This window comes from Coregonus clupeaformis, unplaced genomic scaffold (assembly GCF_020615455.1).
Source record: "Coregonus clupeaformis isolate EN_2021a unplaced genomic scaffold, ASM2061545v1 scaf0838, whole genome shotgun sequence".
NCBI classification, from domain to species: Eukaryota; Metazoa; Chordata; class Actinopteri; order Salmoniformes; family Salmonidae; genus Coregonus; species Coregonus clupeaformis.
This window is the reverse complement of record NW_025534293.1, coordinates 164,554-188,747: the sequence shown is the minus strand read 5'-3', so window position 1 is coordinate 188,747 and position 24,194 is coordinate 164,554. Positions and strand designations below refer to the sequence as shown.

The 24,194-nt window shown below is 44.1% G+C and overlaps 1 protein-coding gene across 2 annotated transcripts; it reads right to left on the bottom strand.

The window, feature by feature from the left end:
* Nucleotides 1-726: 726 nt before the first annotated feature.
* trim47 (tripartite motif containing 47) lies at nucleotides 727-24,194 on the bottom strand. 2 transcript variants are annotated; one of them, XM_041870509.2, is made up of 11 exons: nucleotides 23,972-24,194; nucleotides 21,292-21,509; nucleotides 17,494-17,539; nucleotides 16,896-16,991; nucleotides 11,851-11,940; nucleotides 11,152-11,286; nucleotides 10,129-10,151; nucleotides 9,296-9,414; nucleotides 8,505-8,686; nucleotides 1,631-1,982; nucleotides 727-813 (listed from the first exon to the last, which is right to left on the bottom strand). In XM_041870509.2, the coding sequence occupies exons 1-10, from the start codon at nucleotides 24,158-24,160 to the stop codon at nucleotides 1,635-1,637; spliced, it is 1,446 nt and encodes a 481-aa protein (XP_041726443.2). In that variant the 5' UTR covers nucleotides 24,161-24,194; the 3' UTR covers nucleotides 727-813; nucleotides 1,631-1,634. The 2 variants fall into 2 exon arrangements, with proteins under 2 accessions (XP_041726443.2, XP_041726442.2); XM_041870508.2 differs by lacking the exon at nucleotides 727-813 and having other exon boundaries at nucleotides 1,037-1,982.

Here is a 24,194-nt window from a genome sequence, read left to right as displayed (position 1 = left end):
GAGACTACACCGTGAAGTCCAGTGGTAGAGACTACACCGTGAAGTCCAGTGGTAGAGACTACACCGTGAAGTCCAGTGGTAGAGACTACACTGTGAAGTCCAGTGGTAGAGACTACACCATGAAGTCCAGTGGTAGAGACTACACCGTGAAGTCCAGTGGTAGAGACTACACCATGAAGTCCAGTGGTAGAGACTACACCGTGAAGTCCAGTGGTAGAGACTACACCGTGAAGTCCAGTGGTAGAGACTACACCGTGAAGTCCAGTGGTAGAGACTACACCGTGAAGTCCAGTGGTAGAGACCACACCGTGAAGTCCAGTGGTAGAGACTACACTGTGAAGTCCAGCGGTAGAGACTACACCGTGAAGTCCAGTGGTAGAGACTACACCGTGAAGTCCAGTGGTAGAGACTACACCGTGAAGTCCAGCGGTAGAGACTACACCGTGAAGTCCAGTGGTAGAGACTACACCGTGAAGTCCAGTGGTAGAGACTACACCGTGAAGTCCAGTGGTAGAGACTACACCGTGAAGTCCAGTGGTAGAGACTACACCGTGAAGTCCAGTGGTAGAGACTACACCGTGAAGTCCAGTGTTTAGAACCAGAGGGTGGTATCTCTTCTGACCAGAATATCAGCTGTCGTTTTTTGTTCATTTCCCCGACGATTCTACATGTTGAAACGGCCACAATTCATCAATACCCAGCGGGTGATTAACTACGCACGGCCCAATGTTAGTTAAGGTGTGTCTTGGTGTCCTTTAGGAGCAAAGCAACCGTCTTTCCAACGTGATGTTCTGTATTAGTCACAACGTGTCCCTGTGGTGCCACAGAACCACCCAGGAATTATTCCAGATCATGGTTAAGGGGAAAAATAACTTCATTAAAACCCAGAGGGAGGTGGTAAGTACGTATTAAGTTCCACATCGCTACATGTATTTCAAATTGGATTCTATGGGGGAAGGGGGGGGTCTTGTTCAAACTACAATCACAACATTTGGAACCCCCACCAAAGCCACAGTAGAATCAGTCCCATTCTAGAACACTCCAGGGGTTCTGGCACAAAGCCACAGTAGAATCAGTCCCATTCTAGAACACTCCAGGGGTTCTGGCACAAAGCCACAGTAGAATCAGTCCCATTCTAGAACACTCCAGGGGTTCTGGCACAAAGCCACAGTAGAATCAGTCCCATTCTAGAACACTCCAGGGGTTCTGGCATAAAGCCACAGTAGAATCAGTCCCATTCTAGAACACTCCAGGGGTTCTGGCACAAAGCCACAGTAGAATCAGTCCCATTCTAGAACACTCCAGGGGTTCTGGCACAAAGCCACAGTAGAATCAGTCCCATTCTAGAACACTCCAGGGGTTCTGGCATAAAGCCACAGTATAATTAGTCCCATTCTAGAACACTCCAGGGGTTCTGGCATAAAGCCCACAGCTGGAATGGTTGACCATACATCATCAACAGTGACTCTGGAATGAGTAGCCTAACACACACACACACACACGCTCTCTGAGAGTTTGCTGTAGACCTAATCGTCTACCCAGGCACACACACACACACACACACACACACGCTCTCTGAGAGTTTGCTGTAGACCTAATCGTCTACCCAGGCACACACACACCCACCCACCGCCTCAGTAGTAATGACAGATCTGCAGTCTGCTCCCAGGATCGTTCTTCCCCGGGCTGAAGAACGGAGACACCGGCTCTTCGAAGTACGCGTCGAACATGTACAACTTCTTCATGGTGACTGCGTCGTAGAAGGACACGCGGCCTGCGTCGTAGTCCAGGTACACGCCCACCCGCGGAGAGTTCCAGTAGTCGGCCAGAGGTATCTTGGCGTCCTCCTCGTTAGCGTACAGCCTGTCCTGCAGACTCAGGCTCCAGTAGCCGGAGGAGGGGCACAGGTTTACGAAACCCTTCCTGGGACTGTACTCCCCCGTCACTCCCAGGTACCACACACCCTTGTCCTTCACATCCACCTGAAATAAGAAACCACCACCAAAAACATTACTGTTGTTGCCTTTCTTCATTAAGATTCCTTTAAATTCTCCACATGTACACGAGGCCCAATGATATAAAAATGTGGCTTCTGCTTTATCCCAACCCCTTAGAATTTACACTAGGATGCTAGCAACACGCCTAAAAAAAATACAAAATCAAGCATCTTGGTCAGGAAAACTTTCAGTCTAGAAACTGATCAAATATCGTCATTTTTTCCAAATCAGGATGTACACTACCTGCAATATGCATTTGGAAACTAGCTAGGTTTCCATCGAATTGGCGACAGATTTTCATGCGAATATTCTAAAATCCGCATGAAGAAAATATGTGCCACCAGTGGTGTTTCCACCAAACAGACTTGTTGCAGATAAATAAAAAAAAATCAGTACGTGACGACACGAAAGTGACTTTTTACCTTAAGATTTCATGTACCGAATAAAAAAAATAAAAGTTCAACGCGTTTCCATTGCATTTTCCACTCTGCGTTTAAATAGCAAATGTGCCTACACTGGTCTTGGCACGTGCGCATAAAGTTGTTCCCGCCGCCATTTCTCGCATAATTAATTTTACAGACACAAAAAGATCCCACCATGTCAAACAAACAAATTATCTGTAGGCATTTATAAGCATGTAGCGAAACTTCCCGGTTTCCATCACAGCCGTCGTGATAAAAACTGTGGGATGGAAACATGGTTAGTGCAGACAGATCTTTTAAATTTGGCTCCATTTTGGATTGGAGATCAAATGTTTCATATGAGGCTACAGTACAGAATGTCAAGCTTTTATTTGAAGGTATTTTCATACATACGTTTTACCATTCAGAAATGAAAGTGACTTTATGTATCAAGTCCCCCCCATTTGAAGGTGTCATAAGTATATGGACAAATTATCTTCTAGTGTATTAAAGAACTCAAGTTTAGTATGTGGTTCCATATTCCTAGCATACAATGACTCTACAAACTTTTTGGATGCATTTGCAGTTTGTTTTGGTTGCGTTTCAGATGATTCTGTGCCCAATAGAAATGATTGGTAAATAATGTAGTGTGTCACTTTTATTGTAAATAAGAATATAATACGTTTCTGAACACTTCTACATTAAATGTGGATGCTACCATGATTACTAGGCTTGGGCGGTATATCGTTTACCGGGGTATTTGGAAAAAGCCACGGGACGGTTTTTCAATACCGTCAATGCTAACTATTTGATGTTTTTCAAATAAATTTGAATTTTTGTAGATACTTTTAAAGATAATACCTCTAGTCAACTTGTGCAATACGTTAGGAGGTAAAGCAGATCGCGTTCCTCATTTCACCCGTCACATTATTTTACATTATGAAGCTTACCGTAGTTCCCCAGAACAGTTGAGCCAGTCACGTGTTTGTTTGTAATTAGCCCAACATGAGACGGCGGGAGCTGGTGAGTCCGCAGCGTTCTAGATCTATCGGCGAGTCTCTGCTGGTGAGTCCATAGTGTTCTATATCTATCAGTGAGTCCATAGTGTTCTATATCTATCAGTGAGTCTCTGCTGGTGGGTCCATAGTGATCTATATCTATCAGTGAGTCTCTGTTGGTGAGTCCATAGTGTTCTATATCTATCAGTGAGTCTCTGCTGGTGAGTCCATAGTGTTCTATATCTATCAGTGAGTCTCTGCTGGTGAGTCCATAGTGTTCTATATCTATCAGTGAGTCTCTGCTGGTGAGTCCATAGCGTTCTATATCTATCAGTGAGTCTCTGCTGGTGAGTCCATAGTGTTCTATATCTATCAGTGAGTCTCTGCTGGTGAGTCCATAGCGTTCTATATCTATCAGTGAGTCTCTGCTGGTGAGTCCATAGTGTTCTATATCTATCAGTGAGTCTCTGCTGGTGAGTCCATAGTGTTCTATATCTATCAGTGAGTCTCTGCTGGTGAGTCCATAGTGTTCTATATCTATCAGTGAGTCTCTGCTGGTGAGTCCATAGTGTTCTATATCTATCAGTGAGTCTCTGCTGGTGAGTCCATAGTGTTCTATATCTATCAGTGAGTCTCTGCTGGTGAGTCCATAGTGTTCTATATCTATCGGTGAGTCTCTGCTGGTGAGTCCATAGTGTTCTATATCTATCAGTGAGTCTCTGCTGGTGAGTCCATAGTGTTCTATATCTATCAGTGAGTCTCTGCTGGTGAGTCCATAGTGTTCTATATCTATCAGTGAGTCTCTGCTGGTGAGTTCATAGTGTTCTATATCTATCAGTGAGTCTCTGCTGGTGAGTCCATAGTGTTCTATATCTATCAGTGAGTCTCTGCTGGTGAGTCCATAGTGTTCTATATCTATCAGTGAGTCTCTGCTGGTGAGTCCATAGTGTTCTAGATCTATCAGTGAGTCTCTGCTGGTGAGTCCATAGTGTTCTAGATCTATCAGTGAGTCTCTGCTGGTGAGTCCATAGTGTTCTATATCTATCAGTGAGTCTCTGCTGGTGAGTCCATAGTGTTCTAGATCTATCAGTGAGTCTCTGCTGGTGAGTTCATAGTGTTCTATATCTATCAGTGAGTCTCTGCTGGTGAGTCCATAGTGTTCTATATCTATCAGTGAGTCTCTGCTGGTGAGTCCATAGTGTTCTATATCTATCAGTGAGTCTCTGCTGGTGAGTCCATAGTGTTCTAGATCTATCAGTGAGTCTCTGTTGGTGAGTCCATAGTGCTCTATATCTATCAGTGAGTCTCTGCTGGTGAGTCCATAGTGTTCTATATCTATCAGTGAGTCTCTGCTGGTGAGTCCATAGTGTTCTATATCTATCAGTGAGTCTCTGCTGGTGAGTCCATAGTGTTCTATATCTATCAGTGAGTCTCTGCTGGTGAGTCCATAGTGTTCTATATCTATCAGTGAGTCTCTGCTGGTGAGTCCATTGTGTTCTATATCTATCAGTGAGTCTCTGCTGGTGAGTCCATAGTGTTCTAGATCTATCAGTGAGTCTCTGCTGGTGAGTCCACAACGTTCTATATCTATCAGTGAGTCTCTGCTGGTGAGTCCATAGTGTTCTATATCTATCAGTGAGTCTCTGCTGGTGAGTCCATAGTGTTCTATATCTATCAGTGAGTCTCTGCTGGTGAGTCCATAGTGTTCTATATCTATCAGTGAGTCTCTGCTGGTGAGTCCACAACGTTCTATATCTATCAGTGAGTCTCTGCTGGTGAGTTCATAGTGTTCTATATCTATCAGTGAGTCTCTGCTGGTGAGTCCATAGTGTTCTATATCTATCAGTGAGTCTCTGCTGGTGAGTCCATAGTGTTCTATATCTATCAGTGAGTCTCTGCTGGTGAGTTCATAGTGTTCTATATCTATCAGTGAGTCTCTGCTGGTGAGTCCATAGTGTTCTATATCTATCAGTGAGTCTCTGCTGGTGAGTCCATAGTGTTCTAGATCTATCAGTGAGTCTCTGCTGGTGAGTCCATAGTGTTCTAGATCTATCAGTGAGTCTCTGCTGGTGAGTCCATAGTGTTCTATATCTATCAGTGAGTCTCTGCTGGTGAGTCCACAACGTTCTATATCTATCAGTGAGTCTCTGCTGGTGAGTCCACAACGTTCTATATCTATCAGTGAGTCTCTGCTGGTGAGTCCATAGTGTTCTATATCTATCAGTGAGTCTCTGCTGGTGAGTCCATAGTGTTCTATATCTATCAGTGAGTCTCTGCTGGTGAGTTCATAGTGTTCTAGATCTATCAGTGAGTCTCTGCTGGTGAGTCCATAGTGTTCTATATCTATCAGTGAGTCTCTGCTGGTGAGTCCATAGTGTTCTAGATCTATCAGTGAGTCTCTGCTGGTGAGTCCATAGTGTTCTAGATCTATCAGTGAGTCTGTGCTGGTGAGTCCATAGTGTTCTATATCTATCAGTGAGTCTCTGCTGGTGAGTCCATAGTGTTCTATATCTATCAGTGAGTCTCTGCTGGTGAGTCCATAGTGTTCTATATCTATCAGTGAGTCTCTGCTGGTGAGTCCATAGTGTTCTAGATCTATCAGTGAGTCTCTGCTGGTGAGTCCATAGTGTTCTATATCTATCAGTGAGTCTCTGCTGGTGAGTCCATAGTGTTCTATATCTATCAGTGAGTCTCTGCTGGTGAGTCCATAGCGTTCTATATCTATCAGTGAGTCTCTGCTGGTGAGTCCATAGTGTTCTAGATCTATCAGTGAGTCTCTGCTGGTGAGTCCATAGTGTTCTATATCTATCAGTGAGTCTCTGCTGGTGAGTCCATAGTGTTCTAGATCTATCAGTGAGTCTCTGTTGTGCGGCCCACATGAGGTGATGAAGTTACACTTGTATACAATTCATTACTAAAAATGTTTGCCATCAGATATCTGGTGGTCCTCTGGAGCTCGGTTGGTAGAGCATGGTGCTTGCAACGCCAGGATAGTGGGTTTGATTCCCTGGACTAACCATACGTTAAATGTATGCACGTATGACTGAAAGTGGCTTTGGATAAAAGCGTCTGCTAAATGGCATAGTGTTCTATATCTATCAGTGAGTCTCTGCTGGTGAGTCCATAGTGTTCTATATCTATCAGTGAGTCTCTGCTGGTGAGTCCATAGCGTTCTATATCTATCAGTGAGTCTCTGCTGGTGAGTCCATAGCGTTCTATATCCATCAGTGAGTCTGTTGGTGAGTCCATAGTGTTCTATATCTATCAGTGAGTCTCTGCTGGTGAGTCCATAGTGTTCTAGATCTATCAGTGAGTCTCTGCTGGTGAGTCCATAGTGTTCTATATCTATCAGTGAGTCTCTGCTGGTGAGTCCATAGTGTTCTATATCTATCAGTGAGTCTCTGCTGGTGAGTCCATAGCGTTCTATATCTATCAGTGAGTCTCTGCTGGTGAGTCCATAGCGTTCTATATCTATCAGTGAGTCTCTGCTGGTGAGTTCATAGTGTTCTATATCTATCAGTGAGTCTCTGCTGGTGAGTCCATAGTGTTCTATATCTATCAGTGAGTCTCTGCTGGTGAGTTCATAGTGTTCTATATCTATCAGTGAGTCTCTGCTGGTGAGTCCATAGTGTTCTATATCTATCAGTGAGTCTCTGCTGGTGAGTCCATAGTGTTCTATATCTATCAGTGAGTCTCTGCTGGTGAGTCCATAGCGTTCTATATCTATCAGTGAGTCTCTGCTGGTGAGTCCATAGCGTTCTATATCTATCAGTGAGTCTCTGCTGGTGAGTCCATAGTGTTCTATATCTATCAGTGAGTCTCTGCTGGTGAGTCCATAGTGTTCTATATCTATCAGTGAGTCTCTGCTGGTGAGTCCATAGTGTTCTATATCTATCAGTGAGTCTCTGCTGGTGAGTTCATAGTGTTCTAGATCTATCAGTGAGTCTCTGTTGTGCGGCCCACATGAGGTGATGAAGTTACACTTGTATACAATTCATTACTAAAAATGTTTGCCATCAGATATCTGGTGGTCCTCTGGAGCTCGGTTGGTAGAGCATGGTGCTTGCAACGCCAGGATAGTGGGTTTGATTCCCTGGACTAACCATACGTTAAATGTATGCACGTATGACTGAAAGTGGCTTTGGATAAAAGCGTCTGCTAAATGGCATATGTTATTATCATCTTATAATGGCTTTCTGCCAGAAGTCAGAGCTCTGTATGAGATAGTACAGCGGCCATTTTGTCCCTGTGCTTCCTACGAGCGTTGTTTTCCCTCCTCTGTTCTTCTCCCCTCTGCTTCCTGTACACATGCTGCTCTTCCTTCAGAAAAGCATGCATCACAACTTTGTTCATTTGCACAATTTCTCTCGTTCACTTTCGCTTGTAAATGTTCACACTCACCGAAAATGACATTCGGTAGCTACTAGCTATGCTTGTATAACTTTATGAGCTGGATGTGCCTGGCTTTGCAATTAGTTTGTTTTGTTTTCACTCGTTAGCATTTAGCTAACAGCGTCTATGTGATTTCACTATTACTTTTGCTAATTTTGTTAGCATTCTGGTAATCATTCATTGGCTTTTTTTATTTTTTTCAATTGCGCCCCCTTGTGTGCGGTATCGGTAATACCGTAAATCCTGGGATGGCAGAAGAACACTATGACGGTATGAAAATCTGGATACCACCCAAGCCTAATGATTACAGATAGTCATGAATGAATAGTGAAAAATTATGAGTGAGAAAGGTAGAGGAACAGATCATATCCCCAAAACATGCTAATCTCTCACCATTACCAATAACAGGGGAATTTAGCACGACATTTATGCCTCTGTAACTTTGTTATTGGAGGGTAAGTATTAAAACAACCTCAAATAAAAAAGGTGACATTCTGTACTGTCGTCTCACATGAAACATTTGATCTCAAAATCCAAAATGCTGCAGTACAGCGCCAAATTAAAAAAGACTTAGCTAGCTTAAGTTGAATGCACCGACTATAAGTAGCTCTGGATAAGAGTGTCTGCTAAAATATGACATACTTCACGTGTCTTGTACACACAGTGTCATCAGACATATATAAAATGTACTATACAGTACATGTAAAGATATGTACCTCCCAGTAGTGTTGCCCGCTGGAGTATTGTGCGGTGGCCAGGATGCCACAGAAGCGGGTGAAGCGCTGAGGCAGGTCTGGTTCCTGGCTACGTGTACGCACCTCCTCTACCTTGGTGTCGAAGTCTGTGATGGCCAGGTTAGGGTGGGCCGTGTCTGGGTCCAGGGTCAGGTTCTGGGGCACTGGGAGCAGGAGGGGAGAGAGAGAGAGAGATGGAGGGAACGAGAGAAGGAGGTGGAAGAGGGAGAACCGAGACAGAGAGAGGGGGGAGAGAAAAGGTAGAGGGGGTGTGGGAGAGAGGGGTGGCCAGAGAGAGAGGAGAGGAGGGGGACGAGCAGAGAGAGGGAGAGAGAGAAAAGGTAGAGGGGTGTGGGAGAGAGGGGTGGCCAGAGAGAGAGAGAGAGAGAAAGAGGGAGACAGAGACAGAGAGGGAGAGAGAGAAAAGGTAGAGGGGGTGTGGGAGAGAGGGGTGGCCAGAGAGAGAGAAAGGAGAGAGAGAAAGAGGGAGACAGAGACAGAGAGAGGGGGGAGAGAGAGAAAAGGTAGAGGGGGTGTGGGAGAGAGGGGTGGCCAGAGAGAGAGAGAGAAAGGAGAGAGAGAAAGAGGGAGACAGAGAAAGAGGGAGACAGAGACAGAGGGGGAGAGCGAGAGACAAAGTCAGAGAGAGGGGGGAGAGAGAGAGGGGGGAGACAAGGAGAGGTAGATTAGATGGGAAGCTCATCTGTGCAGCACATAGACGTGTTAATAGAACAGTCAAGAGAGGGTCTGTGTCTGTGTCCAGGTAAACTCACTGGTGTGCAGCACATGCATCATCCTTTTCCACAAGATCAGCTGATGGGGTCCAGAGAACTCATTCATCCAGTCACCCGGACAGTTAACAGATGATATGAGAGGGCTCACCTTTAGAGGACTGGAGAGAGGAGAGAAGAGGAGAGGAGGGGAGAGAAGAGGGGAGGAAGGGAGAGAAGAGGAGAGGAGGGAAGAGAAGAGGAGAGGAGAGGAAGGGAAGAGGAGGGAAGAGGAGAGGAGAGGTTGGATTATATATATATAATGTCATACTGGCCATGTTACCTCACTGGGCTGTAACAGGGAGGAGGGGAGACGGCCGTCAACTGTTATAGAAACTAAAACATGGGATATAGTGGAGTGTTCAGTAAAAGGCCTTTTCTCAAGACTAAAGGCCGAACATGGGAAAACCAGACGCAGACTAAAGGCCGAACATGAGAAAACCAGACGCAGACTACAGGCTGAACATGGGAAAACCAGACGCAGATTACAGGCTGAACATGAGAAAACCAGACGCAGATTACAGGCTGAACATGGGAAAACCAGACGCAGACTAAAGGCTGAACATGGGAAAACCAGACGCAGACTAAAGGCTGAACATGGGAAAACCAGACGCAGACTAAAGGCTGAACATGGGAAAACCAGACGCAGATTACAGGCTGAACATGAGAAAACCAGACGCAGACTACAGGCTGAACATGGGAAAACCAGACGCAGATTACAGGCTGAACATGAGAAAACCAGACGCAGATTACAGGCTGAACATGGGAAAACCAGACGCAGACTACAGGCTGAACATGAGAAAACACGATGAATCAAAAGAAAACGGACAACTTACTTTTTGTACGTCTCAGTGATGCTCTGTGGAGAGACAGACAGAAGATAAGACACAAACTCTTTCACACAGCGAAAACAAGCCCTATATAGAATGTCCTAGAAGGCAGGAAAATAAAAACAGCCTATACGTTTCTGAAAATTCTGTTACTGAAGGCATATCTGTAATCCGTAACTCCTTGTCCTTCCATCCGGACTGTATAATGGTGTGGATTCTCCAAACGGGCACCTATATCCCGGCGGTGGTAGACTGTGGTAGGCTATGGGGAAGCGCGTCTTGTGTGCCGTCTACCACAGCTTCTGCACAGGGCTAAGCTAAAACCACCATGTTTAGTCATTTGACAACAGGCCTGGAGAGAATTCTGAGACCTTTTCTGAACTAAATAGCAAGTCCCATCCAGTTGACTCATTGTGAAAGCCCTCGATGGCGCTGCCCATGCTAAAACTGGTTTTTAGACTTCTAGCCAACTCTATGAGTCTGACCATAGAAAAAGTGGGGAGGCTTGACATGCTACATTCATCAAGACCTCAGTAACATGAAACTAGAAGACTAAATGTCTGGGGCTTCTCAGTAAACCTTTTCCTGGTTAACTTTACATGAACACTTCTCAGTAAACCTTTTCCTGGTTAACTTTACATGAACCCTTCTCAGTAAACCTTTTCCTGGTTAACTTTACATGAACACTTCAGAAAATCCCGTAAACCCTGTAGCATATTTTCTATCAACCATCTCAGACAGGACAGAAACTGTGAGAGAGTGTGTGTGTGTGTGTGTGTGTGTGTGTGTGTGGGGCTATCAGTCCTCTGGTGTTGCGTAGGAGCTCCCCCAGCTGGCGTGCTTGGTGTACTACACCCTGGTGCAGGACCTGCCTGCCACAGTACCTGTGTATCTAACTCTGTGTGTGTGTGTGTATCCAACTCTATGTGTGTGTGTGTGTATCCAACTCTCTCTCTGTGTGTGTGTGTGTGTGTGTGTGTGTGTGTGTGTGTGTGTGTGTGTGTGTGTGTGTGTGTGTGACAAACTAACCTCGAAGCTGGTGTTTCCTCTGATGTGGTTGTGTATCTGGGCCATGTGTTTGTCCACAGCTACCACCTCAGTCTCCACCCACCTCAGGTTCTCATCTATCACCCCTATGACAGCCCCCTCCTCAGCATCCAGAGCCTAAGGATGGACAATTCAACATTATTACATTGTTGGAACTCTCATGACAATTTTCTGAATAATCTCATTATTATTTTGCTGCTGCTATATGCAAATTAGCCCAATGTGAACCAAAGTATTCAGTATACCAATTAACCATTAGGCTACACAGAGTATACCAATTAACCAGTAGGCTACACAGAGTATACCAATTAACCATTAGGCTACACAGAGTATACTATTCGATATGGTTTGCCATCTCTTAGTTGATTAAATAAAAAGCAGATGAAATTTGAGAACACTACTGTACGGTACCTAACAAAACCATCAGCATGCAAAAAGTAACTGTGAATAAATGTTTGAATACTAACACTAGTAATACTGAAACAGGGTCCTCTGTGGCTCAGTTGGTAAAGCAGTGTTTGCAACGCCAGGATTGTTGGTTTGATTCCCGCTGTGGCCACCCACACAAACAAAAGTACGCATGCATGACTAATTCCCTCTGGATAAAGGTGTCAGCTAAATGGCATATATTATTATTATAATAATAGTGGTGTGAGAGATAATATAATGTCTATAACTTACCTCCAGCAAGTCGTCCTTCTCATCCAGCAGGAACTGGACCAGAGATCCTACATCCTCCTCAATCTTCTCCTTCAGCTTCAGCTTTTTTAACTGGAAGACGTGATAACACGGGGAAAAGATACTGGCATCACCTAATGGTCATCTGCAACACATGACTGTCAGTCTAACTGGAGGATAAATGAACACATGACTGTCAGTATAACTGGAGGATATATGAACACATGACTGTCAGTCTAACTGGAGGATATATGAACACATGACTATCAGTATAACTGGAGGATATATGAACACATGACTGTCAGTCTAACTGGAGGATAAATGAACACATGACTGTCAGTCTAACTGGAGGATAAATGAACACATGACTGTCAGTCTAACTGGAGGATATATGAACACATGACTGTCAGTCTAACTGGAGGATATATGAACACATGACTGTCAGTCTAACTGGAGGATAAATGAACACATGACTGTCAGTCTAACTGGAGGATATATGAACACATGACTATCAGTATAACTGGAGGATATATGAACACATGACTATCAGTATAACTGGAGGATATATGAACACATGACTGTCAGTCTAACTGGAGGATAAATGAACACATGACTGTCAGTCTAACTGGAGGATATATGAACACATGACTATCAGTATAACTGGAGGATAAATGAACACATGACTGTCAGTCTAACTGGAGGATATATGAACACATGACTATCAGTATAACTGGAGGATATATGAACACATGACTATCAGTATAACTGGAGGATATATGAACACATGACTATCAGTATAACTGGAGGATATATGAACACATGACTGTCAGTCTAACTGGAGGATAAATGAACACATGACTGTCAGTCTAACTGGAGGATATATGAACACATGACTGTCAGTCTAACTGGAGGATAAATGAACACATGACTGTCAGTATAACTGGAGGATAAATGAACACATGACTGTCAGTCTAACTGGAGGATAAATGAACACATGACTGTCAGTATAACTGGAGGATATATGAACACATGACTGTCAGTCTAACTGGAGGATATATGTATGAACACGACTGTATGTATGTGTATATACACTGCTCAAAAAAATAAAGGGAACACTCAAATAACACATCCTAGATCTGAATGAATGAAATAATCTTATTAAATACTTTTTTCTTTACATAGTTGAATGTGCTGACAACAAAATCACACAAAAATTATCAATGGAAATCAAATGTATCAACCCATGGAGGTCTGGATTTGGAGTCACCCTCAAAATTAAAGTGGAAAACCACACTACAGGCTGATCCAACTTTGATGTAATGTCCTTAAAACAAGTCAAAATGAGGCTCAGTAGTGTGTGTGGCCTCCACGTGCCTGTATGACCTCCCTACAACGCCTGGGCATGCTCCTGATGAGGTGGCGGATGGTCTCCTGAGGGATCTCCTCCCAGACCTGGACTAAAGCATCCGCCAACTCCTGGACAGTCTGTGGTGCAACGTGGCGTTGGTGGATGGAGCGAGACATGATGTCCCAGATGTGCTCAATTGGATTCAGGGCTAGGGGAACGGGCGGGGCAGTCCATAGCATCAATGCCTTCTTCTTGCAGGAACTGCTGACACACTCCAGCCACATGAGGTCTAGCATTGTCTTGCATTAGGAGGAACCCAGGGCCAACCGCACCAGCATATGGTCTCACAAGGGGTCTGAGGATCTCATCTCGGTACCTAATGGCAGTCAGGCTACCTCTGGCGAGCACATGGAGGGCTGTGCGGCCCCCCAAAGAAATGCCACCCCACACCATGACTGACCCACCGCCAAACCGGTCATGCTGGATGATGTTGCAGGCAGCAGAACATTCTCCACGGCGTCTCCAGACTCTGTCACGTCTGTCACATGTGCTCAGTGTGAACCTGCTTTCATCTGTGAAGAGCACAGGGCACCAGTGGCGAATTTGCCAATCGTGGTGTTCTCTGGCAAATGCCAAACGTCCTGCACGGTGTTGGGCTGTAAGCACAACCCCCACCTGTGGACGTCGGGCCCTCATACCACCCTCATGGAGTCTGTTTCTGACCGTTTGAGCAGACACATGCACATTTGTGGCCTGCTGGAGGTCATTTTGCAGGGCTCTGGCAGTGCTCCTCCTGCTCCTCCTTGCACAAAGGCGGAGGTAGCAGTCCTGCTGCTGGGTTGTTGCCCTCCTACGGCCTCCTCCACGTCTCCTGATGTACTGGCCTGTCTCCTGGTAGCGCCTCCATGCTCTGGACACTATGCTGACAGACACAGAAAACCTTCTTGCCACAGCTCGCATTGATGTGCCATCCTGGATGAGCTGCACTACCTGAACCACTTGTGTGGGTTGTAGACTCCGTCTCATGCTACCACTAGAGTGAAAGCACTGCCACCATTCAAAAGTGACCAAAACATCAGCCAGGAAGCATAGGAACTGAGAAGTGGTCTGTGGTCACCACCTGCAAAACCAGTCCTTTATTGGGGGTGTCTTGCTAATTGCCTATAATTTCCACCTGTTGTCTATTCCATTTGCACAACAGCATGTGACATTTATTGTCAATCAGTGTTGCTTCCTAAGTGGACAGTTTGATTTCACAGAAGTGTGATTGACTTGGAGTTACATTGTGTTGTTTAAGTATTCCAGCAAAGGCTAACTTTTTCAAACAGAAATTTGCATCCTGTAGCACTAACTCCAAAAAGTTTTGGGACACTGTAAAGTCCATGGAGAATAAGAGCACTTCCTCCCAGCTGCCCACTGCACTGAGGCTAGGAAACACTATCACCACCGATAAATCTACAATAATCGAGAATTTCAACAAGCATTTTGCTACGGCTGGCCATGCTTTCCATCTGGCTACCACTACCCCGGCCACCAGCTCTGCACCCTCCGCTGCAACTTGCCCATGCCCCCCCCGCTTCTCCTTCACACAAATCCAGACAGCTGATGTTCTGAAAGAGCTGCAAAATCTGGACCCCTACAAATCATCTGGGCTAGACAATCTGGACCCTTTCTTTCTAAAACTAGCCGCCGAAATTGTCGCAACCCCTATTACTAGCCTGTTCAACCTCTCTTTCGTAACGTCTGAGATCCCCAGAGATTGGAAAGCTGCCGCGATCATCCCCCTCTTCAAAGGGGGTGACACTCTAGATCCAAACTGTTAAAGACCTATATCCATCCTGCCCTGCCTTTCTAAAGTTTTTGAAAGCCAAGTTAACAAACAGATCACCGACCATTTCGAATCCCACCGTACCTTCTCCGCTATGCAATCCGGTTTCCGAGCTGGTCATGGGTGCACTTCAGCCACGCTCAAGGTCCTAAACGATATTATAACCGCAATCGATAATAGACAGTACTGTGCAGCCGTCTTCATCGACCTGGCCAAGTCTTTCGACTCTGTCAACCACCGCATTCTTATTGGCAGACTAAATAGCCTTGGTTTCTCAAATGACTGCCTCGCCTGGTTCACCAACTACTTCTCAGATAGAGTTCAATGTGTCAAATCGGAGGGCCAGTTGTCTGGACCTATGGCAGTCTCTATGGGGGTGCCACAGGGTTCAATTCTTGGGCCGACTCTTTTCTCCGTGTATATCAATGATGTCGCTCTTGCTGCTGGTGACTCTCAGATCCACCTCTACGCAGACGACACTATTTTGTATACATCTGGCCCTTCATTGGACACTGTGTTAACAAACCTCCAAACGAGCTTCAATGCCATACAACACTCCTTCAGTAGCCTCCAACTGCTCTTAAACACTAGTAAAACTAAATGCATGCTCTTCAACCGAACGCTGCTTGCACCCGCCCACCCGACTAGAATCACCACTCACGACGGGTCTGACCTAGAGTATGTGGACAACTACAAATATCTAGGTGTCTGGTTAGACTGTAAACTCTCCTTCCAGACTCACATTAAGAATCTCCAATCCAAAGTTAAATCTAGAATCAGTTTCCTATTTCGCAACAAAGCCTCCTTCACTCATGCTGCCAAACATGCCCTCGTAAAACTGACTATCCTACCGATCCTTGACTTCGGCGATGTCATTTACAAAATAGCCTCCAACACTCTACTCAGCAAATTGGATGTAGTCTATCACAGTGCCATCCGTTTTGTCTCCAAAGCTCCATATACTACCCACCACTGTGACCTGTACGCTCTTGTTGGCTGGTCCTCACTACATATTCGTCGCCAAACCCACTGGCTCCAGGCCATCTATAAATCACTGCTAGGCAAATCCCTGCCTTATCTTAGCTCATTGGTCACCATAGCAACACCCACCCGTAGTATGCGCTCCAGCAGGTATATCTCACTGGTCATCCCCAAAGCAAACACCTCCTTTGGCCGCAATTCCTTCCAGTTCTCTGCTGCCAATGACTGGAACAAATTGCAAAAATCTCTGAAGCTGGAGACTCTTATCTCCCTCACTAACTTTAAGCATCAGTTGTCAGAGCACCTTACCGATCACTGCACCTGTACACAGCCCATCTGAAATTAGCCCGCCCAACTACCTCATCCCTATATTGTTATTTATTTTGCTCTTTTGCACCCCAGTATCTCTATTTGCACATCATCTCTTGCACATCTATCATTCCAGTGTTAATACTAATTGTAATTATTTTGCACTATAGCCTATTTTATTGCCTTACCTCCATAACTTGCTACATCTGCACACACTGTATATATATTTTCTGTTGTATTTTTGACTTTATGTTTTGTTTTACCCCATATGTAACTGTGTTGTTGTTTTTATCGCACTGCTTTGCTTTATCTTGGCCAGGTCGCAGTTGTAAATAAGAACTTGTTCTCAACTGGCTTACCTGGTTAAATAAAAGTGAAATAAATTAAAATTAAAATTCACTTTATTTTTTTGAGCAGTATATATATATATATATATATATATATATATATATATATATATATATATATATATATATATATATATATATATATATATATATATATATATATATATATATATATATATGAGTTCACTGGCATTCCAACAATATATCTATGTATATCCAGAGCCCAGCTGTGTACCTTGGCTTCATTCTTGGTTTGCTCGTCCACAGCTTTCACTCTGGTACACACAGTCTTCTGCCATGTTAATTCCACCAGCCTGAGACGCAGCTCGCTCTGAGAGAAACACACACACACACACACTTTAGTGTGTTCAACCACTCAATCAATCTTAAAAAAGGGCAATCTGCAGTTCAAACAATAACAAAGCAGACACCACGTCGCTGTTTTAGTAAACAGCTGAGGGACGGGGCTGGAGAAACGTAACCACTCAAATTCATAGACAGAGCTATAGATTAAAGGACTGATCATCTATGATATCAAAAATTATAGTTTTAACCATGTTTTGAGGCTCTACAGTTTTATATACAACTGCATTGTTTACAAACAATGTAGTAAAACAAGCTTCTATTTGGGGTTCTGATGGGGTACGACAGTCGAACTAAGCTCATGAGACATTCAGAAGTTATATTCGTCAAGAATCATATAATTAATTGAAATATCCCAAACTGGATGTAGCAAATCGCAGATTATTCCTTTAAAAAGAACCATAACAACAAATCGTTTTCACGGCAACAACAGCATGTTGTGTCCTCGTGCCTCAACTCTTTGACCTCACCTTCATATCCTCGAGGACCTCTGGTACAGGAGCCACATCATGGTGTCTGAAAGGACAAGGGAGCATGGTGATGTTATTAAGGACTTGGTTTGCCTTGGGACCGTCAGTTTGGTGATATCCACCCTATTGCGCAAAGAGAAGATTTTGAGGGAGGGTAGGATAATGTGTCCCTAGATCAGTGATTAACTGTCAACTTCTACTGCAAACCAGTGATAGTGGTGAAATAATAGGAGGGTAAACTCTGATCAAACCAGTGATAGTGTGGAAACAAATGTTTGATCAGATATTATGCATTTTACCAACACTGTAAGAGTTTTCGAAGTCCAAAAAAGTAATAAACAAATCAATATTTCTAATATTTTTTAACACTGCTCCCCTAATGAAAAGGCCTGACTTAAAAAAACTGAAAATAAAAAATATTTCAAATTAAATTATACAATTAAATCAGACTTTTTTCCCAATTTGAGATCTTTAGCCGTTTCAGTAATGAGAAGTCCAAGTGGGGTAAAGGGGGTGTTGGAGAATTAGAACCTCATTCTGAAGGCATATAAGCTAATAAATTAACTTGTGCTCATCTAAGGACTACTCCTCTAGATGATGCATTATGGGTAAATAAAACTTTTAAAACTAAATTGGGAGTTTTTACAGGAACTTGAAAGTGTTACGATAATGAGACATGTCCACAGACACTGTTTGTAAGTAATAAATATTATAGTTTAATGAAAACTTAAACTAGTATACAATTTTCATGATTTATGGACAAACTACAGCAACTTGTGTCTTATTAAAATAAAACTGAACAAAAATATAAAACAACATGCATCAACTTCTAAGATTTTACTGAGCTACAGTTCATATAAGGAAATCAGTCACTTGAAATTAATTCATTAGGCCCTTAGCGTGGCCTTTTATTGCCCCCATGCTGTTTGATCAGCATCTTGATACGCCACACCTGTTAGCTGGATGGATGATCTTGGCAAAAGGAGAAATACTGACTAACAGGGATGTTTACTCCCACGGGGCGGCGCACAATTGGCCCAGCGTCGTCCAGGGTAGGGGAGAGAATGGGCCGGCAAGGATGTAGCTCAGTTGGTAGAGCATGGCGTTTGCAACGCCAGGGTTGTGGGTTAAAAAAAATTAAATAATGTATGCACTAACTGTAAGTCGCTCTGGATAAGAGCGTCTGCTAAATGACTAAAATGTAAAAAATGTAAACAAAAGTGGACAAAATTTGAGATAAATAGTATTTGTGTGTGTACGTAACATTTCTGGGGGGGGGAAAGAAATATTCAGCTCATGAAACATGGGACCAACACTTTACATGTTACCTTTATATATTTTTGTTCAGTGTAAATTAGATTTTTTCAAAATACAAAATTCAGTCAAATGTATTTAAAATAAGACACTTAGACATCTTAGTCCTCAGAATGATAGTTGATTTTTTCAGATTCACCATGGTTTTGTAAGTCAATGTGCTACAGACATCTTAAAACTGGTTTCATGAGAATCACCCAGTAACACGAGAGGAATAAAATGAAATACACAAGAGATATACCAACAGCTTCTACCCCCCCAAGCCATACGACTGTTCTCTCTGCTGCCGCACGGCAAGCGGTACCAGTGCACCAAGTCTGGAACCAACCCCTGAACAGCTTCTACCCCCCAGCCATACGACTGCTAAATAGTTAACCAATAGGTACCCGGACTACCTGCATTGACCCTTTTGACTCATCACATATGCTGCTGCTACTGTTTTCTCTATCCTGTTGCCTAGTCACTTTATACCTATATGTACATGTCTACCCCAACTACCTCGTACCTCTGCACATTGACTCGGTACTGGCACCCCGTGTTTATAGCCAAGTTATCGTTACTCATTGTGTATTTATTCCTTGTGTTATTATTTTTCTATTACTTCTTTTTCGCTCTCTGTTCCCTTACCTTTTTTCTCCCTTTATTTACACATGTGACATTTTTTTCTGTATGTTCATGAAGTTTTAAACTTATACCTTATTTACATTTAACATTTTAGTCATTTAGCAGACGCTCTTATCCAGAGCGACTTACAGTTAGTGAGTGCATACATTCTTTTTATTTTTTCATACTGGCCCCCCGTGGGAATCGAACCCACAACCCTGGCGTTGCAAACGCCATGCTCTACCAACTGAGCTACATCCCTGCCGGCCATTCCCTCCCCTACCCTGGACGACGCTGGGCCAATTGTGCGCCGCCCCATGGGTCTCCCGGTCGCGGCCGGCTACGACAGAGCCTGGATTCGAACCAGGATCTCTAGTGGCACAGCTAGCACTGCGATGCAGTGCCTTATAATGCAACTTGGAATGCAATTTAATACCAATTCTGAGGTCTGCGTCCGCCACACACCTGCTAATATCCCTCTCCAGAAATACGCCCATGTTGGCATTAGTAGTATTTTTAGGGCTGTCTGTCACCAAAGGCTATAGCCTACATGGCTCATATCAGGCAGGTGTGCTATTTTAGCCATGAGCATTCTCCTGTAGCCTGACAGACGTAGTAGCATAGTGGCTAGGCTATAGATGGCTGAAACATGGGGTTGCCCACCTGCTTCTCATTAGCTAGACCACAAACTAAGTGTTCAGAATAATGACACTCAATACCATAATGATACCACTGTGAAGAAATGCCTTACAGTCAAATATACAGCACTGTTAATGTATAAAACACGTGTTCAACTCTCCACCTGGAGAGCTAGGCCACTGGGTGTGCATGCAGGCTTTTGATCTCAATGACATACTCTGTCAAGCGGTGTTATTTCCTCTATATTGACAGTTGAGAAATAATTATACTCACATAAAGCTAAGACTCTTTTTAACAGTAAGAGTAGTTGTTTTAAAAACGGTGTCTTTCCTGCAATTACATTTAGAAATGTTGCTCAACTGTCAGTATGCTTCCACTTATCAGAACGCATCTCTCCCTTCACTCCGTGTGCAAAGGCAGGAGTGGGAGTGAGAGCCAGCAGCGAAACAGGGACAGGGCAGATACTGTCATTGCAGGAAGAATGGTGCACACACACACACACACACAGAGGTGCACATGTGGTTGGATAGCTCTCCAACATGTGGTCGGATGGCTCTCCAACATCTTGAAAGTGGCCTCCAGTATTATTTGATGTGACATTGTTTTGCTGCGTGGCAACAGTTAACCAGCGACTCAATACACAGGAAACACTGTAGTCATCTCCGTCACCTCCGACCTTTAAAAACTGAATTTAAGACATTTTAAGACTTAAGGCTAATCTAATCTAAACTCTAATCTAACTAATCAGATAAATGAATTTAAGACATTAAGGACCCTGGACTCTCAAAGTCAATCACTGTTTATTAACAGTTAGCTGGAGAGGTTCCAACAAACTTGATGCACCATAGTGAACGTCGGTCAGGACCTCTGTCGTGGCAGTCCCGTTAGATCTCTTATATACTGCTTACAGACACGTTACATAGGCCTAGTTCATAGGGTTGGTTACGGCATGTGTCTGGCACCGTCTCTTATCTTAAGGAGGAGGTCATGACGCCCCCCCCCCGCCCCCCTCATATATTTACCAGGCACAGGCAGGAACAAAGGATTGTTTATGACACCAAAGACAAGATGAACATTTTCAAGGCTCTCTCTTCACATGATAAAATGTCCTTCAGAACTGAAATCAAGCAGCTGACACAATTACACAAAATGTTTTGCTGTGGGTTTCTGAATTTAGGGTAGGGAAAGCTGATCCTAGATCTGTAGGTGTCAGGGGAAACTATACCCTGTAACATTTGTTACCTGTGCGCCCGGGACTCCCTGCACACCACACAGATGGGTTTGCTGTCGGTGTGGCAGTAGAGCTTCAGCTCCTCTCCATGCCTGTCGCATTTCCCGTCTAGTTTGACATGTTTGGATGGAGCCGGCTGCTTACAGGGATTCAGACACTCCAAATCACTCAGCTTATCAACAAGGTTCTTAACCAGGTAGTTCTTGGTGAAGCTGATCTTGTTAAATATCTACAGAGAAAGACAAAAGTTCAGAACACACAACTTTTAGTTTTTCTACTATCACTATGAAAAAGGTACTGAATTAGTTGAGACAGTTAGGCAAACACTTTTAGCTTGTTACTATGAAAAGGTACCTAATTAGTGGAGACAGTTATGCAAACACTGTTAGCTTGCTACAACCACAGGTAGGGCTGGGCGATATGACCAAAATACACTACATGACCAACGGTATGTGGACACCTGCTCACCGAACATCTCATTCCAAAATCATGGGCATTAAAATGGAGTTGGTCCCCCTTTTCTGCTATAACAGCCTCCACTCTTCTGGGAAGGCTTTCCACTAGATGTTGGAACATTGCTGCTGGGACTTGCTTCTATTCAGCCACAAGAGCATTAGTGAGGTCGGGCACCGATGTTGGGCGATTAGGCCTGGCTTGCAGTCGGCGTTCCAATTCATCCTAAAGGTGTTTGGTGGGGTTGAGGTCAGGGCTCTGTGCAGGCCAGTCAAGTTCTTCCACACCGACCTCGACAAACCATTTCTGTATGGACCTTGCTTTGTGCACGGGGGTATTGTCATGCTGAAACAGGAAAGGGCCTTCCCAAAACTTTTTCCACTAAGTTGGAAGCACAGAATCGTCTAGAATGTCATTGTATGCTGTAACGTTAAGGTTTCCCTTCACTGGAACTAAGAGGCCTAGCCCGAACCATGAAAAACAGTCCCAGACCATTATTTCTCATCCACCAAACTTTACAGTTGGCACTATGCATTGGGGCATGTAGCGTTCTCCTGGCACCCGCCAAACCCAGATACGTCTGTCGGACTGCCAGATGGTGAAGCGTGATTCATCACTCCAGAGAGCGCGTTTCCACTGCTCCAGAGTCCAATGGCAGCAAGCTTTACACCACTCCAGCCGACGCTTGGCATTGCGCATGGTGATCATAGGCTTGTGTGTGGCTGCTCTGCCATGGAAACCCATTCCATGAAGCTCCTGACAAACAGTTATTGTGCTGACGTTGCTTCTAGAGGCAGTATGGAACTCTGTAATGAGTGTTGCACTTCAGCGGTCCCGTTCTGTGAGTTTGTTTGGCCTACCACTTTGCGGCTGAGCTGTTGTTGCTCCTAGACGTTTCCACTTCACAATAACAACACTTACAGTTGACCGGGGGCAGCTCTACCAGGGCAGAAATTTGACGTACTGACTTGTTGGAAAGGTGGCATCCTATGACGGTGACACGTTGAAAGTCACTGAGCTCTTCAGTAAGGCCATTCTAGTGCCAATGTTTGTTTATGGAGATTGCATAGCTGTGTGCTCGATTCTATACACTTGTCAGCAACGGGTGTGGCTGAAATAGAGGAATCCACTAATTTGAAGGGTGTCCACATACTTTTGTATATATAGTGTGTATCACAATATCTTTGACGGTATGGTGGTATTTGACTATATTTTACATTTCAAAATAATTAAAGTTCTAAATATGTTTTATGAGTAGTGCATGGGTCCCGAGGACAGAGTTTGGGAAACGCTGCACTAGGATGACAAATACATTCTAAATGGGTTTTCTCCCTTCTGATGGTTTTATACTCAACCAACCTAGGACAAAACTGACAGAAGTAGTCCAATGACATGTAATAGAACTGTTCATTTATTTTTGCAGTTATATCAAAATACCTATATAGATGGTATTGTAAAAATCCATACAGGTATGTGGATCCATACACGTATACCTTAAAACTATGTAATGCCCAGCCCTAGTTCTGGAGAAAAAATGTATCCTCCGGGTTACCTTCGCCCACGGTCGGCTCGATGCGTGTTTACATTAAGAACAAACGTCGGGCTCTTAAAAGAAGATACCTTCATCAATAGGTGCTAAAAGTAGTTCGCGTCTGAATGGGCTAGCCCAGCCCTCGCCTTATCACAGGTAATACATAGTGTCTAAGACATGTTTGACATGGGAGACTAAAAACAGGAAAAGCACTCCTGCATCTGAGTGTGCCCGTTGTAGGTGCGCGGGAAAAATTCAACGATACCTTAAAGATAAAAATAAAGACCCGCACACTACTCTTTCCGGTATAACTTCGTTTATACTTTGTGATACTGACAAGAGCAGTGTGCGGTTCTTCCGTTCAAGAGAAAGTAGACAGTACAGTAGCTAGTTCGTCACAGAGATGCATGGCATGTTGAGATTCGGCCGTGATTACATGTTGGCTTGAATAAACGCCACACTACCTAGTTTAGCTACCAAGCTAATTTACAACACAAAGGCTCCGCGTTTTCAGCATTGTCGGCGTTTTAACTCATCTCTAACGTTATTCCAATTCCAGTGGCAACGCCTAAATTAGGTACGGAAACTGCATTGCAAATTACACTTGCTACGATTAACTCGAGCATTCAAAAGACGACAAAGAAAATTGTCTAGCTAGCCAACAGCTGATAAGATAGAACGGTAGCTGGCGTTGAACCACAACAAACCATTCGGCACTCGGGGCATTGATAACCGACGTCCTCTCCTCCGTTCTCCTCCCAGTGCATCAGGATGCAGAACTTGCAGAAATTGTGTCCGCATTTCAGAATGACGGGGTCGTTGAAGTAGTCAAGGCAGATGGCACAAATTAACTCTTTCTGTAGCTCGCTGTCCGCACGGCTGGATCCCGCAGCCATGTTGTTTCCCTAGCTACCGACACACGTTTCCGGA

Bases quoted from the DNA above. Each gene is read 5' to 3' on its own strand.
- trim47 (XM_041870509.2), bottom strand. From the start codon at position 24,160: ATGGCTGCGGGATCCAGCCGTGCGGACAGCGAGCTACAGAAAGAGTTA. The intron at 17,540-21,291 runs GTAACAAATGTT...TTGTCCTTTCAG, and splicing joins AGGGAGTCCCGGGCGCACAG to ACACCATGATGTGGCTCCTG. The intron at 8,687-9,295 runs GTGAGTTTACCT...TCCTGCTCCCAG, and splicing joins GATGCATGTGCTGCACACCA to TGCCCCAGAACCTGACCCTG.